This window comes from Pteropus medius, unplaced genomic scaffold (genome assembly GCF_902729225.1).
Source record: "Pteropus medius unplaced genomic scaffold, Ma_sr-lr_union100, whole genome shotgun sequence".
Taxonomy (NCBI): Eukaryota; Metazoa; Chordata; class Mammalia; order Chiroptera; family Pteropodidae; genus Pteropus; species Pteropus medius.
The window spans coordinates 6,757,954-6,778,034 of record NW_024354502.1 but is presented as its reverse complement, the minus strand read 5'-3'; the positions used below and the strand labels follow the sequence as shown (position 1 = coordinate 6,778,034).

At 37.5% G+C, this 20,081-nt stretch overlaps 1 protein-coding gene across 6 annotated transcripts in view; it reads right to left on the bottom strand.

The window, feature by feature from the left end:
- ENPP2 (ectonucleotide pyrophosphatase/phosphodiesterase 2) overlaps positions 1-20,081 on the bottom strand; it is a 96,466-nt gene that overhangs the window by 54,480 nt on the left and 21,905 nt on the right. The window contains exons 1-5 of one of the 6 annotated variants that reach the window (XM_039853572.1): positions 17,069-17,306; positions 16,743-16,845; positions 7,373-7,528; positions 3,638-3,763; positions 1,445-1,505 (exon numbers count right to left, since the gene is read on the bottom strand). In XM_039853572.1, the coding sequence (XP_039709506.1) occupies positions 1,445-1,505; positions 3,638-3,763; positions 7,373-7,528; positions 16,743-16,845; positions 17,069-17,101 (479 nt within the window). In that variant the 5' untranslated portion in view covers positions 17,102-17,306. Of the gene's footprint in view, positions 1-1,444; positions 1,506-3,637; positions 3,764-7,372; positions 7,529-16,742; positions 16,846-17,068; positions 17,307-20,081 lie in introns of those variants that run through there. The other 5 variants (XM_039853569.1, XM_039853567.1, XM_039853571.1 and 2 more) reach the window with 5 other exon arrangements.

The following is a 20,081-nucleotide window of genomic DNA, read 5'->3' as shown; positions in this document are numbered from 1 at the left end:
CTCTTCTGTAATGTTAGTTGTTCATACTTCTGAGTTTCTTTAAGATATTGATTCATACCTCTTTTATCATTTATATATATATATTATATTATGGTATAATGACCTGTTAACATGTTTATCTTCACTAGTTCCAAAGCACAGTTTGTATGTTATTCATCTTTCTATTTTGTGGACCATTAATAAGGCTTCAATAAATATTTATCACATACATGAATGAATGAATGAATGAATGAATATCAAATGAATGGTACTGTTACTATAACTAAGCACTAATAAAAAAATCCTTTTAGGTTTAATTATAAAGTCGTTTCAAAAATAATTGAAATTATTGAAGATCTCTAAAAAGCTAATAAAGGACTAGACTACCCATATAACTAGGGCAGGATCTGATGAAATAGGCCCTTTGTTATATTCTAAATATACAGTTGTATAGTCAGACTTGAGAATACTAAACTATGTACAAGACTATTTCTAATAGTTTGATGATAATTCAGCAAGTATAGGCTTGAGTTTATTTGAAGTTACATAATAAATAAGGCATATTTTAAATGAATCACATGTTAAACTCTTAGAATAATACCATATAAGAGTTCATTATTATCACTACTAGTATCATTTAAAAGGGCTTACACCACTTAGACTGTTTTTTTCCTCAAAAATAACTGAACACTTTTAAAGTCAGGAACTATTGCCATCCCATTCTAAAAGACCAAGGAAGGTCAAGTGGCCCATTAAAGTTAAAAAGGAGACAAAAATCAAGACAATATCTAAATATTTGGATTTTTGTGTCCCAGGCTATACCGTCTAAAACAAATTACACTGAAACAAATACATTAATAAAAACGCATTCGTTGAAAATTTATTTGCTGCCAGGCATTTTAAGGGTCCATGAATTTTCAACAGTTTCCTGGAAGGCGTAATAAATGCCTTATGCTGGTCACACTTGAGCTGTGGGGTGTCACTCAAGTTTGGCTGTACCCCAGCAAAGCAGTGCTTCAGTGGTTTGTCAAGTTTCTGCAGCATCTGGTCGGAGTTACCATCTTGGATGATATTTTTGAGACGTTCTATAATCCTCCCCACCCCCTAAAAAAGCAAAAAGCAGCACTTCAGGAAAAAGCTCTGAGGAAGCGAATCACTGCCAGGAATGTGTTTTCCCCTCTCCAGTGATATTGTGACCCACTTTGTAAAATCTTCAGCTAAGGTGGAATATAGGGGATATTCAGTCTCTGATGTGTGCACAGGTGACAGGAGGAAAAAAAATTTTTAATTACACTACTTCAAGATGTCTATTCTAGCTTTTACTGGTAAATTACTTATAACTTCTCATTAGTTTACCCGAATAAGAGGATTTCAGTTTTACATTTTAACCACTTACTCCTCCATATCCTGTAATATTTTATCAACTAATACATGAACATTCATACTATCCATAAAATACACTTACCCTGCAGGGCATTCCGGTGTCTTTATTTCCTCACAGTCATCATCTACCCAGTGCGACTCTCCTATAAGGAAAATGGGTAGATTTATTGGTGAATCTTATTTAGAATGCTATCCAGAGCTTTGAAGAGTACAGTTCCAGGATCTGTGTCCTGGTTGATATTGTTGTTTATGGGACACCATCTAGAAAGAAATTCTGAAATAAAATCTAGTGTCTGGTTTGGCTTCCTAAAGTATACCCATACATGATGCGAAAGCTAAGATTTAATAACCGCAAGTGGTGTTTATGTGAACCTTCTGAGTCTAAATGGTTTCTAGATAAAAACGCCAGTGGTGTCAGTGAACAGATTTTCATGTTTGTTTCCCTCCAGAAATAAACCGTTTGGTCATTAGATGGAATATTCTTTTCTCCACCACTGAACATCTCACAGCCATAAAAAGCACGGCGCCACTTTCCCGTAGCTGTGAGGAAGGGCTCAGAATGCTCAGGGGTGACAGATAGAATATTGCAATAGATTATTTGCCAGTGGATCTGTGTACAGCCCTTGAGTTTAGGAATAAAAACTAATGCTATCTTTCACTTTTATCTTCCACCAAGATCTGGGGGCATAAACTGGCATCTTTCCTGAATACCTATCAAGAATAGAGAACAGAAAAGAAGTCAGATTAAAAAAAAATGAGGCTTCCTTTAAAGAAAATAAAAATTATCAAAAAGCATTTGCCTTCAATTGTTCTAAAACAAACAATAATCATGAGTCTTTAACATAAGTAAAATTTATGACCAAGACTTTAGAGCTATTGCTCCCACGTAAAGAGCATTGGAAATCTCCTTGATTCACAAGACTCTAACTATTGACAACCAGGTAAGTAAGTCCATGTTCCTTACAGTGGGGACGCTTTACCCCACATGTAATAACCCAGGACACACACATGGGCCTCACAAAAGTACTGAAAACTAGAATTATAAACCAGCAAAAGCCAATGTTTAATGATTCAATGACACGCAGGACTTTTTCTTTATTTTTCTTCTAATAGTCTTTGTGCTCATTGGCACATTTGCTACAAGAGAACTAAAAGGGAAAAGGAAACAAATTCTCAGTCAAATTTATGCTTTGCATAGGGGAAATTTTCCGAACTCAGGATTAATGTAATACACTCTTGCCACAACTGAACACTATATATGTTTCCAAATTGATTTGCTTTTTCCTCAAAATCTTTTTTTAACTTTTTTTCAATTACAGTTGACAAATAATATTATATTAGTTTCAGGTGTACAACATAGTGATTAGACATTTATATACTTTATGAAGCGACCACCCAAATAAGTTTAGTACTCATCTGACACTGTACATATTTAATACAATATTACTGACCATATTCCTCATGGTTAACAGAAATGCTTCTTAAATGCTCCATGTTACAGCTAGGAAGAAGGACTTAATTTAAACATTAACAAGTGACTTGAAAACTTTACATAAAGATTCTTAGACCTTTCCATTAACTTCTCTAAGTGGGTGCCAAGGCAACTTAAATTCCTTAAAGCCAAAAACTGCATCTTTTATATTTCTGGTAGTCCATTTACCATCATATTCTACAATCAACCATACAAAGTCAGCAGCATCTGTGTGTGGCTGGCTCCCTGACCCTCTTTATCAGATGGTACCCCCTCCTCGGGCTGCTGCTAGTGCCTCGCTTACAGCTGACATCCGGCAGGTACAAAAGCCAGGTCCCCTGGCCTCGAGGGTAAGAACTCTGGGATTTTCTTTCTAGAGCCTGCAGTGGAGCAGGCCAAGGTGAGACTTCCCCCAGTCCCTGTCCTTGCTTGCCTCCCTCACCCCGACTTCTTTTGCTCCCTGATACGACTTTCCTGCAGGGCATTCCCTCAACAAATTCCTCGTATAGAATTCCTGTCTCAGGCTCCGCTTCTAGGAAACCAGACCTAAAACCAAGATGGGAGCTTTACAAATCTCTTCATTACTGAGGTTTCATGTAAGTATGGGATTTGGAGTTGTTGCAGATCATTGAAATGCAGGGAAGCAAAAGTAAGAAAGAAGTATGAGAAATGAAAAAGCGCAGCCCTTTCCCTCCTCCCTAGCCCCTATCCAAGGTGTCATATCGCCAACGTCCAGGGTCTCTTGGAGCAGCATCTCCAGGTTTTCTTCTTTTAAAGCTCGAGCCAATCCAAGGAAACACATACCTTTGCAAACCACTTGGTAATTAGTACAGCAGTCTCCCCTGGCCAAGCAGTCCTCTGAGCAGTGACAAGCATTGTCTTCATTTCTTACTTCTCCGCATCTGTCCTTAGTACACTCCCAGCCGCCAGCTGAAATCGGCACAAGAAAACACTTTCGCTGCTTCACGCAAACCAGATGAAAGAGGCCACAATTGCTTGCAAGGCTTGCCAACAAAAAGAGCTAAAATCCCACATCATTTAATCTGCTTGTGAAATTAGAGTTGGCCTGAGGCCCGGATGATATTTGGAGGACTTACAAATAAAATGAATGCTTAATTTTTCAAATCAGAGTACAAAGCCAAACGCAATCGGGCTCCTTTGGAAAAAAATGGAACTCTTACTGTTTGTGAAATGTTCTAAAAGACCCCAAAATATAAGGTATCTGAGGTTTGTAATGCGGATATAGGCCATCATAGGCATAGCCTCTATAGCTCAGCTCTTTTCTGAAGTAGCTTTATTTAACTTTACCTGGCTTGATTTAAATACAAATGATAGTGCAACTAAATGGCCCTCAGCTGCGATAAGATGCACCTGGAAGTAAAGTCCTAAAAAGATATAAAGGGTATAGAAGGATATTAAAAACAGTCACAGTTCCAATCTTTGACCAAAATGGGGCCATACCTACAATGAGAAGTCAGAGTCGACGGGTTACAGATTTCTGTCTGAGCATAATTGATTGAGAGCTTATGGCTCAACTCTACCATGAGGTTATATTCAGAAAAGTAATATTTTTATTTTAAAGAGAGTGCCGTATTTTTTGTTTGACTTTTTCATCCACTAGACTGTAAGCTCCAAGCAGGTAGACCAGTAAACAAGAGAACTTCAGCTTGCGCTAAGTGCCATGAAGAAAATAACAGGGCGGCGTTGATAGAGAGTAGAACGGTGGAATGGGGGCGGGAGCTGCTGCTGGAGGCGGAATGATCTAGAAAGCTGGCTTCTCTGAGCTAAAGGACACTGCAAGCCTTCATCTCTGAAAAGATGTTATACGTGGAGGTAACAATTTTAGAAAGCAGTCTTGCTCCATAGTAATAGTCTGCTAAGTGAGACTATTGTTGAGTGTCTGAACAGATAAAGTGTATTAGTTGCCATGCTAGAAAACCACGCAACTACTGTTCAATTTCCATTCTCTTAGAATTACCTTTGCATCCTGATTCCATTCTGTTTTTTGGATCTCCCCTGTTTCCACTGCCTTCTCTTCCCAAGCAGATTAAATGCTTGGAATTCCTTTACCCAGGACCTGCTCTTCCCAATGGTAAGCAATTTTCCAAGGTTACTTTAACTATTGCAGATCATGAGTTTTTTCCCTCCGCAATTCAAAGATAATTCTACCTACCAACTTACTCTCATTCCCCCTTAAGTCCATATGAAAATCCTGTTGCTTACAAAAGAGCATCACTATTAACTAGCTAGATTTATTTAGGAACTACTGACTTCATATAAGAATGAAATTTTAAAAATTAAGAGTTTGGTGTGAACTACAAGCAAAGTATAAGTCAGTCAGCTGTATAATTCTCAAAGCAAACATAGGAATAAACACAAAAAGTATTTAGCCTTATTGATAATAAGAAAGTGACCTATCAGGTAAGAAAAAAAGACTTTAACATATGAGAACATCAACTTTAAAAATGAGAATTACTGAAAAGGAAGTGGTGAAAGTCTCTTGTGCCCTTTGAGAGAAATATAAACTTTGAGAAGTATAATTCTGTACTATATATTTACAATTTAAAAATGCATATATACTTTGATCCAAAAATTCGAGGAATTTGTCCTAAGGAAAATAGACAAAAATATGAATATGCATGAATAATGTTCATTGTACATTGTTAGTAATAGCAAAAATGAAAGAAAATATAAATGCTGATCACTTACTTAATGAAGTCGGTTGTGTCTGTTCAATGGACTACCATGTAGGCATTCAAAAGGATGACGTGCACAAGGATATATATACATACAATATACCCTCAAGTGTATATATACATATACACATTTGTATAACTATACACACACATTCTAAACACACACATACACAGAGTAGTCAAAGTTTACACTGAAACACTGCTTATTGCTTGTGTCAGCATAGTAGGATCTCAAAGACTTGTTTTCTCCTTCACCGTTTTTATTATTTGATATTTGATTCTTCCACATTTGGCATATGTTATCTTTATACATAGGGAAATAAACGACTTTAAAAATGTTATTTATTAAACCTGGGAAGAAAGGCAAGAGCTGCATTTGGAGAGAGCTAAGCTAGAGTCAGGAGACGCATTAAACCTCACAAGGAGCTCTGAGATCAGGAGTCTAGAGGGCTGAGATGGCACGTCAGGGACAAGATACTCAAGGAAGAGACGGAACATAAAATGTTAGTCCCTCCGTGCCAAGCAAACACAGGCTGCTCGTTTGGAATAATGTTTTAGAGACGAAGGACTCTACTAGAACATCTGTTCCATCCACATAGGCAGTTTTCAAGGTTCTCAGCATTTAAGTTTGGAGACCTACAATTAAGAAAACTGAGAGAAGTTCCAAAGGAAAGTAACCTGTCCCCCTCCCACCCCCCAAAAAAGGCCAAATGTTTGGGAAATGTATTATAGAAAAACCAACCTAACAAAACTTCTCTTATTGGCGGGGGTGGGGAGGCTGGCACACAAACAAATCAGAACTAGTAAGAGATTTGATGTCAGTTTTCATAGAAACTAAGGGCTAGTTCTATAGTAAAGAAGAATAATATCTCTATTCTAATGATATCATTTGAAGGATCTGAGTAATATCCGTGATACTAGGAGTTAGATTTTTGAAAGAATCATCTAACCATAAAATTCCAAAACCAAGTAATAACTTGTCAAGGGAGCTGCGGAGTCTCTGGATCTAGTGACCTGCAGCCCAGGTTGACTGCCATCTTTTTCAGAGTTTGCATGTCATGTCGCCCAGAGGCCTACTGGACAGCCAGCGAGTTGTCTCCACTGTCCCACCTAAAGTGCAGGGCTTCGAAACAGAGGAGGTAGAATGGCAAAAGTTTCCAAATGTGCTCCTTCTCGACTCATGTGCATTAACTCGGAAGCCTATACATTCTACTGATTGTTCCGGTATAAAAGAAAGGTAAAGGTAAAAGCAGAAAGCCTTTAGAGTTACCCTAAGCCTATGATCCCAAGTAGAATTCCATAACGATTTTCCACTTGCACGGAGAACGGGGAATAACGTCAGAGTAGACCAATAGTCACAATAGGATAAGATGAAATAAAACAAACGCTAGAAACTGTGCAGACAAGCACAGATAGTTTAGATAGACAGACAGACAGGCAGACAGACAGGCAGGCAGGCAGGCAGATAGACAGATGGACAGATAGATACCAAAAAAAAAACAAAAAACAAAAAACCCTAACACTTTAAGGATGAACAATTTCAGGCCATGTGCCCTAGCAGTGAATGTGGAATTGACAGCAAGACGCGGAAAAGATGAAAAAAAAAAAAGTCTCACCACGAATACTTCCAAAACCACCAAATAATGACTGTAGCTGCAAAGAACCACCTTTGGGTGGGCCTTCTGTGGAAACAACAGTCACACTGGGTGTGCTTGTCATATAAGTGACAATTATTCAAGAAACAAAACTAAAACCCACAGAGGCAGGGTGGCAGTGCCAGGGTGTATCACAGCAGGAGATTTTTAACATCTAATCGAAGCTGGAGGACCCAAAAGTTGCCTACCTGTCTTCAAACAGAGCTCATCAAAGTCATGACAGCAACTGCTGTAGCTCTTACACAGGTTGTCACACCGACAATCAGGGGGTCCGACCTCTTGAAGTTCAAAGCATCTGCCCTTACAAGATCCGGAGGTGTTTGTCCATGGAGAGTCTGATAACACTGCAAGATACAAGACACAAAGGCAATGGGACTGAAGAGCGGGGTCATGTCACACTGGAGGGGTAGCTCTGGGAAGCAGTACAGTGTGGTGACACAGTCAGATTCTGGCCGTGTAGCCTGGCTCCATCAGCCGCTAGCTATGGTCCCCGGGCAGGTTGTTGAACTTCCTTGAACTTCATGTGTAAAGTTCAGGGATTAATAAAAGTAACTGGAGGGTATAATGAGAATTGAACATAACAATCCATGCAAGACACTTAGCAGGTGGTCAGACATATAAAAAGTGTAGCAAGTTTTGGCTAATGGTTTTTATTACTCTTTACAATTATTATGACTACAAATTTGTGAGGGTTAGTGTCTCTGTGGATGTTACTGATGCCAAGACAGAACAGAACTTCCATCTATACATTTAGTAACAACAGCTCATTTCCCTATTTTAAAAGCCATAGCTTTTTGTAAGGAAAATTGAGCCTAAATGTTCTAAGAACAGGCTGAACATATGGGATTGGAATAGAGACTTTTAAGATCTCTTTCAGCCATAAAATCTACACCTCTAACTAAAGTTACACAAACACAAACTGCACAATCTCAGCTTGTAAAAAGTAAATCCTCTTTCATTATTTTCATATGATATAATCGTATGTACAGAAATCTCAAGAATCAACAAAAATTTGAAAACAAAAGGAATTCAGTGAGATGATAATTCCACATATGACACACAGGCAATATCAATTTAAAAATTAAATGGAAGTTCCATTCATCATAGTAATAAAAGATAAAATATCTAGTTATAAATTTAATATGACAAGTGTAGAACCCACATGAAGAACACATTAAAACACTATACAAAGGTAAACTTTTAAAAGTTTAATTAAATGGAAAGACAAATCATCTTGGAGGTAAAAATATCAACACTATAAAACTATCAGTTCTTCCTAAATAAACCTAAATGTTCAACGTATTAGCAATAAAAATATGACCAGGATTTCTTGAAACTCGAGAGAATATTAAAAATTTATCAAAAAATAAATATATGAAAACAGAAAGATACTAAAAAGGAAGAATAATTTGAAGACTAGATAGTAAAATATATTTTGAAGTTAAGTAATTAAAACAGTGTGGTAATAGAAAATAAGGAGATCACTGTTGGGGCTGAGGATGAGAAATAGGGCCAGATATATGAGAACTTATTTATAATAAAAGTGAGATCTTAAATCGGAGGAAGAAGAAAATCTTAATCAATAAGTAGCGCTGGTCGACAAGACAAAAATGACCCTGGGTCCTTATCCTAGCTTTCCAAATAATTAATTTCCGATGAATGGAAAATATAAGCAGTGTTATCCCTGTTGCTAGAAATAAAAATATGTGTAAAATAGAACACAACTTGGAAATATCTATCGACTTTTAAAACGCATATGAATCTTTCACCCAGAAACTCTATCACTAGGAATTGATCTCTCATATATTTGCAAAAATTTTCCAAGATATATATACAAGAAATAATCATTATATCCACGACTGGAGTATTGCCCAGCCCTTAAAAAGGGCAAGCGGATCTGTGTGGGCTAATGTGGAAAGATCCACAAAATACATAAACAAGTGTTTTTTAAAGATCAAAGTACAGAACAGTGTTATAATATTAAAGTCTATATAACAGAGATTTTTTTAAAAGAGCAATAAAGATAAAAATAAAAACAGAGCCAGAGCTGGAGATGAGAGAGAGAGGCTAGAGGGGAGGCATTGAGAAGAAGCGTAGGTGTGCACAAATTTTTAAAAGTGCAGGTGTGAGTTTTCTGTGAGACACTCTATGGGAATTACATGTGGGGAAAATGACCAAGAAAGAGAGAGGCAAAGAGACTTTTTACCTTTCTGTAGTTTGAGATTTCTAAGACATTTTACAAATGTCTTTTTATTTACCTACTTCTCTCTCACATGTACATGTACATATGCATGTGTATATATATGTATAAAATATGATGACATGTTTTATATATAATCTAAATATCATTTATGACATGCTATTTGTAATTTTATTTCCTTATTTACAGGTTTATGAATTTTTTACTCTTTTATAATTAGTATGCATTACTTTTAAAATCAAGAAAACATAGAAGCAGGGGAAAAGCAGATGCTAAATGACATTTCAAGGTTCACTGAACCCATTTATCTGAACATTCTGTTCATCCCTTACTCTTTAGTCCTCTTTGAACTCAGCATCACCTGATTTTAGCCTTTATGGCATCAGATCAGTTCAACTAAAGCAAACAGATTCACTAGACCATGAGATGTGAAACCCTTTTGCATGGTTGAATCTGGGATGCTGAAATACATACAAACCATACAAGTTCAGCATAGAAAGTGTCAGGTTTCCAAAGCAATGCCCTACCTCTGGTTCAAAAACCTCATTTTTCTATTGATTTCGGCCAACCCATCGACAGTACATGCTGGACCATAAGAAACTGTGGGGGGAGGCGGGATCGAAGAGTGAAAAAAAAAAAAAAAGGAAAAATAAAGGAAGTCCTATAGTAAAAATTAAGATAAGGAAAACGCTTATAACTGAATTATTCCTTTTATAAGGGTACCGTTTAGACAGAATCATTCCAACAGCCATCTAATAAATTATCAGTAGCAATCATTCCCATAAGCTGTATACGTAAATATGCTTAGCTCTGCTTAGAGCTGAGATAATGAGATCTCAAGATATGTTGTTTATCGTTGTTTACTTGTCCTGTGTCCTCTTCTTTATGGCGTCCAGTAATGCATCTGAAATTTTCCTCCATTCACGTCCTTTGCTTTCCCCTCATCATAATCTCTTCTCTCTTTCTGTACCTTCAAAATATCTATGAATTTTTAGCCATTTTTGACCTCTCTTCATCTATTCTATCAACGTGATTCTTACTATTCTCTTAATCACTCTCTAAGTTTGTCCCACACTTTGTTTTGGAAAAACAAATCAATTACCACACTCTGTACCAATCCGTAAACTGAAGACAGCTTTGTTAAGAAAGAGTCGCCCTTACATTCATAATGCAAAGATGAATCTCATAAAAACTATTGCACTCAAGATTGAGTTGCCAGCAGTTGTCAAATAAGAATGAACTCCCGGGCCTGTGTGGGTTTAGGGGTACACGTACTAAAGTTCATTCTTGACTGACTTGCATTCAACTGACAATGGCAGGACGAGAAGTAAGAAGGTGAATCGAGCCATGTACCACTTCGGATCCAATAATCTCACCTTTTTAAATAAAGTGGTAGAGTAGAACAATGCTCACTTTGCCTTTCCAGGGCCCATTCCATCCCTGCTATGTTTTTGCATAACAAGCTCCAGCCCCTACTCTTTTTGTAGTTATGTAATTCATCTTCCATGTTCGGCTTTTTCATTCCATGCCCAGGTCTCATGTCCTTCTCCCCAGACCAGGCTAAGGGCAGATTTTAGGACTTCTTTTTTTATTGTATCTGATTATTGTGCTTATTATAAGTCTGAATTCTAAAATCTGTAAAGCCTTCCTGTCTCTGACCTAAATCAAGAGAATATTGATGTTAGCACTTTGGTTCTATAATTTATTGAAAGGTGCTTGAAAACTGAAGGATCAATGAACTTGTGGTATCCCATAATTTTCTGCTTAGATCATTACTGAAGCTTCCATAAAGATCAGAACTAACAAGGATATAAACACACACACACACACACACACACAACAACAACAACAACAACAACAACAACAACACAAAACCATAAAAAAATAAAAACCTTGAAAGGATCAAGTCATAAATGTGTGATAATTATGACGGAGGTTTGGAATTTTGTATGAGGCATTTGCCAATACTTTTATGAGATTCCAACAAAATTGCTGCCTTTTTCATTACATATTTAAATGACGTTATTTTACTTCAAACATACAAGTCAGTTTCAGAGCCTTGAAACGTAAAGATTATGGGTCTACACCGACACATTTTTTTCTAAAACAGGGACTTTGAATTTTAAAATCTGTATATGTACATATATGATATGCATGAAAACAATGCTATGTATTCCTTATTTTTTAAAGGAGCATAATTTCATGATTTAAAAAAACACCAATGTAAAACATGATTTATTTCCTTCAAATTCATAATGCTGATAGAAACAAGTAAAAAGTGAAATTATTTTTACTTAAGTAAGACCTTATTTCTAAAACATTCCAGCTCACCATACATATACAGATGCAGTGTTACAGAATTCTTGGTGGCATTTATATAGGGGGGAAAAAAAAAACTATTGATAATCTAATTAGGCTATTGGAAGGAAATTAATTCATGACATGAGTTGTGACCTAAAAATTGCTTCATCCTGGTCTCCCAATCATATGTCCCTCCAAATCCCTCTGCAAAACAAAAATTTTCAGATCTGGATGATGGCCAATGAGGGAGGCAGTATTTAAGTTTTGAAAACAGTTAGCTCAGCCAAAAGCTGGAAGATTGTTTCTTCTAAGTTTTGTCCGGTCCTGATTCAGAGTTTGAGATACAGTGCCCTATCTGTTCCTCCCATTCTCTGTGCTTCTCAGCTGGAGTGTTTCTTGAAAGTGAGAGTAAAGCCTTGAAATGGGTTACAGACTGGTTATGCTGCCTCCTTTTCAAGAATATTGAAACAGAATTAATTCTCCTATCTGTCTACCCTGTCTGAAGTATCGGCTGCAGAGAAAGGAGGCAGACAATGTGGATGACACTCAAGATGCCACCCAACTCTAAAATTTAATACTGCCGTAAGCCTCTTCCGGATTATATGATTCATTCCTCCTGGTCATACTTTTTTGTATTGAAGGTGCAATTTTTTCTTGATACTTTTGACCTCATACCTTGGAAAGCGGCACTCATCTACAGGCCTGCGTGTCAGTATCTCTGTTTCCCAAATATACCATTTTCTATAAGTATCCGTTACTGCCAACATCACTGTTCTCTCCTCTTCACGGCTGCTGGGCAAGATTTCATAGATGATTTTTTAAATTAATAGGTCCACCTGGGAAGTTTTCAAACACCTGTACTTTCAACGTGTTTATAAATACGACATATTCATGTAGAAAGGCTTCAGAAACGAAAACAAAACCGATTTCTAAAACTTCGACTTTAAAAATTAAACACTTTAATTCAACTCCTAAACTACTCAAATAGCGCTAGGATGCTAATCAGCAGTGCAAGACCAAATGATTGGCAAATCTGCTGTGAAACAAAGAGACATCGTCATTTTAAATTGCAGGTATGGACAACTCCATAAGGTAAAAATTTAAACACTGGCTTTCAAACATAATTGAAGATAAACATGTCATCATATAGTTATCTCATATTCGCATTAGCATTAATTTGGCATTTCATTCATAAAAACCTTTTCAGATAGAGAGACAACATTATCTCCATTTTTCTGGTTGAAAAATCAGATTTCTAGGCCTAATTTGAGCTAGCAAAGGGCACACTAAAATTTTAGATCATCTGAATACAACTATAATACTATTTTTACTAACAAAGGATTTTTCAAATTTTGTACATAGGGTCTGAGTTATTTTAGATGTTCTTTTTAAGACATGATTTTGGAAGATTTCTTGATTTTTTTTGTTGTTGATTCAAGAATCTATATTGAACTGTCTTGAAGATTGAGATTTCTGTTTATGCAAACAAGATTCTGTATTGTTCTAAGACAAATGAAAAATCACTCATCAGAGCTCTACTTCACAAAGAACTGAAAAATCCGTGCCCTCCTTAGATCTGAATTCAGATCATTTCAGTCTAATGACATTGAATTAACTCTTCCCTCACCCCTGCTGATTTCTACATTAAATTTAACATGAAGTCCCATAATGTGCTGTTCCTTTTGAGACAGCTGCCAGCTTTGCAGTTTCTTAAATGCTACTAGCCCATCCTTTAAATAGCTTCTCATTTTCATTGTAAAATGAGATTCCTAAAATTATCAAATGAATTTGAACCTCCTCGTTCCTATTGTTATTGTGTGGTTTCTCTATGATTCACAAAGAAAAGCTTTGCTCATAAAGTTGTGAGAGACACTCTTTGTTTCACATTTACTCATGAATTTCATTCATAATCACAGACTTTTAAACTTTCAAGCCACTAAAAATGATGATGAATCGAACTGAGCTTTCAAGTCTGTTAGTCAGATATTGGCAAGCTCATAAATTTCCCTTGGTCTTTGAAGTATTAAGTTGCTTATATTTCAGAGGACAGCCCATTTTCACCTGGACACTGAAAGAGTATCACAAACTTCAGTGAAATAGACCGCCATAACACCACAAACACACACACAGGCACAGGGACATGAGTGCACACACACCTGTATACAGATAAAGTCTCTCGCAGTCTTAAAGGTGAATCAAGCTGGCTACATCAGATGTATTAAAGAAAAATGCCAAACTAAACTGCACTTATTATTTACATTTTCTTTGAAAATTTGTTTCAGCCATCCTATTTACCTTATTGCCCATTATATTTACCCAGTAGAATTATAATTAGCTCTGCTCGTTTCCTATCTTCCAGTAAATCTATAGATCTGGTAAAAAGAAGCTTATTCCACCATCACTTCCAACAGATCGCTCGGTCCTAATAATAAATCCAGCTAACAAGTGTGCTAGTTAATTAATTATAACAGTTTGTTTGCATGGTCAGAGCCTTGAAACTAACACCCCAGTCCACAGTACAGCAGCAAGGGGCTGCATGTGCCTAGCACGTTCTCGGCTATGGTTGAGAACTCTGAGGAACTGCACTTATTAAACAAGAAACTGCACGTCTTTGAATGGGAGGTCTCGCTCGGTTTAGTCTGAAGCTGGCTACGTATTGATACCCTTTGTATTCCTTCTATTTGGTGAAACAATCTAGAAGCACTGAGCTTCCCAGAATTTCTCTGAACAGAAAAGTGTTGAACACAGGCATGGCTGCCTTTCTTCCTAGGATTTTGTTCTAAAGTATATATGAAAGTTCACCCAGTGTTTTCTGATGTGAAGCCTTTGCTGACAGACTAACTGATCACGTGTGCTATTTGAAGGAGGCCTTTTTCTAGGCACATATTACATTTAATGAGATAAAAGTGCTTAACCTGTGCACTGTGCTCTCACCCAGTGTCCAAAGCACATCTCTGGTCTTTACTTCGGAGAAATCAACCACAGTCCCGAAACCGCAGGCAAAGCCACATCAACAGAAAAACTAAGAACAAAAGGCATACCGGCATACCAAAATCCTAAACCTCAGACCTAAATAGCATTGTATCCCATGATTAAGCTTCACATAGATAACACTTCGCCAATAAAGTACTTTAGAAGACACTATAAAGGCCTAAAGTAATTGATGACTTAAATAAGTAATTCAAGAAGCAAGTATTTTGTAGTACACTGAAGGTCACTTAGATTCATAGATTATATTATTTTCCCAGAAGTAACATTAATTCATTAGCTCCTATAGCTGTTTCTTACAATGTATAGACATAATTTATTATACACAAAATACATTCAAGGATTAATAAATCCGCTCTATGTTTTCAAGTTCTCCAGCTGAGATCACATAAATTCAGAGGCAATGAAACAGAACAGAGAGAATCATGGGCTTTTTTTTTAATCCAGAAGAAAAATTAGAAATCATCCACGTCTGCCCCTCACTGTACAGCTAAGCAAACAGACTCCACAAGTGACTTGTCCAAGACCACACAGCAAGTTATATGAATCCCAAGGTACTGGTCCAAGACCTTCGTGACTGTTTTCCAAAAAAGTTGACTTTGAACATGAGTGACTTGATTTTATACATTCATTAAAGAAATAGCTTTTAACATCAGTTTTAGCCAGAGTGATATATTAATACGATACCAAAATAAAAAAAGTTCCTTTTAGGGTACACTGGAAAGAACCAGCAGCGGGCTCTCTAACCGCCAGATTGCCCACGTGACCATGCCAAGGGGCGGATGCCCCCTCCGGTCTGTGCAGGTACCGTCAGATTTCCCACGGAAGTCACACTCGTCTGGAACAAGAAGAAGGGGTCTTCGAAGAGGGCATTTGTTACAAATAAAAACAGGATTCTCCAGCCCAGCGAGACCTTTTCCTCTCTCTTCAACAGAAGACAACTCATTTTGTCCATTTGGCTCCCTGGGGGTGCAATTTTTATGATTTATTTTTTCACTTTTCACCCCAACCACACCCCACTTCGACTCACTAAACTACCTCTAATATGTTTCTTTCAACCTTCCGGCACGACACAAAAGTAACTTACTTGACGTAAGAAAAACTTAGCATTCCAACAGCACATGCATCATAGTTTGGTTAATAAAAACCCACGCTGGGGAAACGGAGACAGGTGATAGTCTCCTATAGTAGTCAGGTCAAGAAATACAGAGCCATACAAAATTCACAGGAAGGTAGACAAACACGCTGAGATGTCAGGGAAAGTCAAGAAAATATTGCCCCCTAGAGTACCCATGACTTAATATGTAATTTTTATTTATAAAACCATCAGCAGCTCCAATTTCCAGGAAATTAACCAACTCATTACTTAAGACCTGGTCAGTCAAGCCCCCCGTCTGCACAAGGAGCTCCTTCATAAGAATTCCCACACTGCTTGTGACACAGTGTATTGTAAAAAGAAACTGTTTCACTTCGCTTCTATTAGTTAAGTCAGGGCACACTCTTAGAAGTCACCTTTCTTTGCATCGAATGAGAAAATAATGCTGCAAGTCATCTTATCAGCTCTTAAGTAACTTTTCTCTTTTATGTTTTTCCTATTTTCGGTAAATCTTGATGTGATAGTTCTAAGTTTCTGAAGTTTCATAGAGACAGTTCACTGCCTTTTTTACTTCCACGCCTCTTTTTCCCGAGGTCAGAACTTTCTGGAGAGAAATACTATATCCTGTATCACGTGACAACAAATCTCCAGTATTAAATCAGCACCTGTTCCCACCACTTCTATTTTAGCCTTGTCTACTAACACGAGTTTTCATTTTATTTTAACATATATGAATTTCAGAGTCCAAAGAATTAAATAGCCAGTTATGAAGCAATTATAAATGTTCTCTAATGAAGACCATGTTCTCTTACCTGAATGATACATAAAGCTGATTTTATTCCAGAGAAATCTAGGACTAAACTAGTTTTACTGCAAGATTACCTTAAAGATGACTTTCTCGATGAGCTTAGATTGATTACCGAGTGTGTCATATTTTAAAAGCATTGAAAGTGCAAATAGTTTTTACACCTACCTGTAGGAGGGCCTTCATCCCATCCTTCTGCCCTCTTAATTCGATTTGCTGTGAATCCTAAGCAGATATTGGCTCCAATAGCAAAAGTGAAGAGGGATATTACCTAAGGGGATAAAGAGGTCAAGCTGTCACATACAGCTAGACAAGAGTAAATCGGATTATCTGAAGGCAATCAAATGACTTCGACATCACCGCCCAATCCTGTAACTCCCAAAGTGCACCATAAAAAACTGTCTTAATTCTTAAAGCAAAAAAAAAGAAAAATTCAAAATCAGGAACTGGTTCTGAAGGTCAAGTCTTTCCCCTGCCATCCATCCCTCTCCTACCTGACTCGGCTGGAACGGGCTGCTCCCCGCCATGGCAGAGGGTTTCTTGGAAAGCCTTTTGCAGTGTGTTCTCTTTGCCTACACTGAATGCACTGCTTTTTGGGGCTCTGAGCTCAGTCTATTAACTACAAGTAATCCCACCTGGGAGGTTGACAGGCTCCTCTGATTTGTCCAAAGCTTGATTTCATCACAGCTTGTTCACAAATCACAGCTCTGAGCATAAGAGGCTTGTAACATCATCCTTCTTTTCTCCACCCCCTTATCGGTCCCTCCCCTAACACACAGACACTTTCACGTGGTTTCCTCTGCTAACATGAGGGTTTCTCATGTTGCTGTGGCCAATAACAGCTCATGTTCATTTTCCTTCCCTCACAAAAACATGGTTTATAAAAAAGAAACCAAATGTATTTTATCCGGTAAAAATGAAACAGAACCATAAAAGAGTTTCTCCCAGCTTTAAGATTTTAAGGTTTTACAATGTAATTATTCAATGTCGTCAACCTCACGACTTTACTTTTTTTAGAAAAACAAGAAAGGTTTTATAATTTATAAACCTAATAACTTTCCCTGCCTTTCTCATTTATTTATTTCTTCTGGCATTTTAAACGACCCTGTCGCTATCGCCACATTCTGAAATACTCCTGACTCCTCACGTATTTCTCACGATGAACTCTCCCAAGACTGTAACTAACCGAAGAGATAGCATTATTTTTCCCCATGTTGTCAGAGTTTAGAGAAGTAACTTTTATCAAAGCACTGGGAATGCCAGCTAAGCAGCATAAAGTCCTCTGCCCTATGAGGAGGGGGAAAATCATTTCAGTTTCTGCCTCTTCTTCCTGAAAAAACTGTCAGCTTGTTTTGTTTTGTTTTGTCGGGGGAGGAGGGATGGGAGAGTGGATAAGGAAGCTTTATTAGAAACTTTATTGAATTTAGGAAGACAATGTCAATGGCAGGAAGAATTGAGCCTTAAAAAAAAATTGTTTCCCTGGTTACTTATTTCCCAGTTAAATTATCCACCCACTGAAAACTGTGTCCTCTGAGACCATTGTGAGTGTTACAGTTTCTTTATTAAGTTATTTGGCAAGCAGAAGACTTCTAAAAGGAATCAAGATCTCTAAATCCGAAAGTTATTTAAATACTGTATGCTTTTAGGATTCAAATGAGGGAAGAAGGTTTGTCTTTGGTTTTTCTTGCCAGGCTCCAGGACCATCATTTTTGCCCAGATCATATGTGTGTACGTAAACAAAAATGCACTTACCATGTAACAAATTACTAACGGAGCAGTGGCTGTGCTCACATAAAACATGATAGCCCAAAAGCAAGAACTTGTTTATAGTGGGTTGCACAGTAGGCCTGGGTTTCATTATATATTCTAGAATTTAGTAACAGCTCATTGAGAAAAAGAAAACAAACTGTCAAACTTTAAGTTGCCTTTCTAAGATGCTTTTAGTTTTTGCATTTCTGCAGAGATGGCAGGCTCATGAATTTTTCTGTAGAAGTGTCTTGCTTAAAAGTCTGTGTGTCATCCTGAAGTGATCTGGAGTCGGCTGCTTAGCAAGGTTTAGGGAAGATTTTTCTACTATCTATGTTAAAGTTCAACAGGCTTGCTTCTACAGAGATACACTATAAGCCAAAAAGGGAAATATCAGGGCAATCCTGTGCTTGTGTTGGATGCCACAGTGTTCCAAGTGCTCCAAAAAAACCTGCCTCTTCTTCTCTCCAGCTTCCTCAGCCCTCAACCGGAGTCTAATGACTTTAGATTTTGTCTGCCATTTGATTTCAGAACTTAGCTTGAGGACAATAAAGGCTTCCCTTAGAAAAAAAAAAATTAGACTCAGAAGCTGAACATCATTTATTAATTTTTTGACATGCAGAGTAGCTGTGCAGGGGGAAAATGCCTTAAGTGCAATAGCCAAGTCAATCCGTAATTGGCTTCTGTACAGCACTTGTTACCAATTATCCCCGAGGACCAAGCTCAGTCACTATTGCTGTTAGCTATTCTGCCAAAGAATCTTATCTTCTACCAGATCATCATGCATGTGGAACTCATTAACAAACGCATACACACAAGCGTACATGTGCACACACACACATACACGCGCACGCACGCACGCACATATCACATACACACACATCATCTAACCATAGCTAGCCAGAATTTTACTACAAGACGTCATTATAAATTAATTGTCAGGAGGATGACCAAAGTACCTGTGTTGGTCATCAAAACGACTACAAAATGCAGTTACCTCTCATTGTCTAAAACTGAGAAAACCAAAAGGCTGATGATGCATACCGTAGATCTAGAAACTCAATGAACATGACTGAAATATAGCCCGAAACCTTCTACAACAAAATTGAGTTCAGAAAGTTCACCTGTGCTGGTGTTTAAGATTGTGGTACAAAGCACCGTGGTTGGATCAATAAACCAAAAAGTGTATGAGAAAGACTAAAATTCACCTCCAGCATGATGTACTAATCCAGCTGTATTTCAGAAAACACTGCCCCCTGGCAGAAGAAAACCCACAACTATAAACAAATCTTTGACAGTCTCAGGCCCTCAAAATCGCTCTGTGGTTCTCAGACTTTATTAGGCATAAGAATTACTCTGAGAGCTTGTTTAAAATGTTGGTGCTTATGGTCTGTTCCCCAAGATTAGGATTCATTAGGTTGACGGGGTGGGGAGAAGGAAGGGGGACTTTGGGAGCCAGACAAGAACCGGTATAATAGGCTATTCTGATGCAAGTAATGTAAGAACCATATTTAGAGAAATGGATTATTAGAATAAATTACTCTGAGTTAATCTGTTTATGCCTTGAATGTTGAATTGCTTAGTCTGATTCATAATGTAATTTTAATATATTATTAACATCATTTACTATGAATTGGACGGATATTAAGGTTTAGATCTCTGCGTGACAAACCATGGCTGCTCCTCCATGGAAATCATCTCCAAACTGTAAGCAGCAGAACAGTCTTTTATTTACTTTGCTGGTGGTACAAAGCAGCAGTG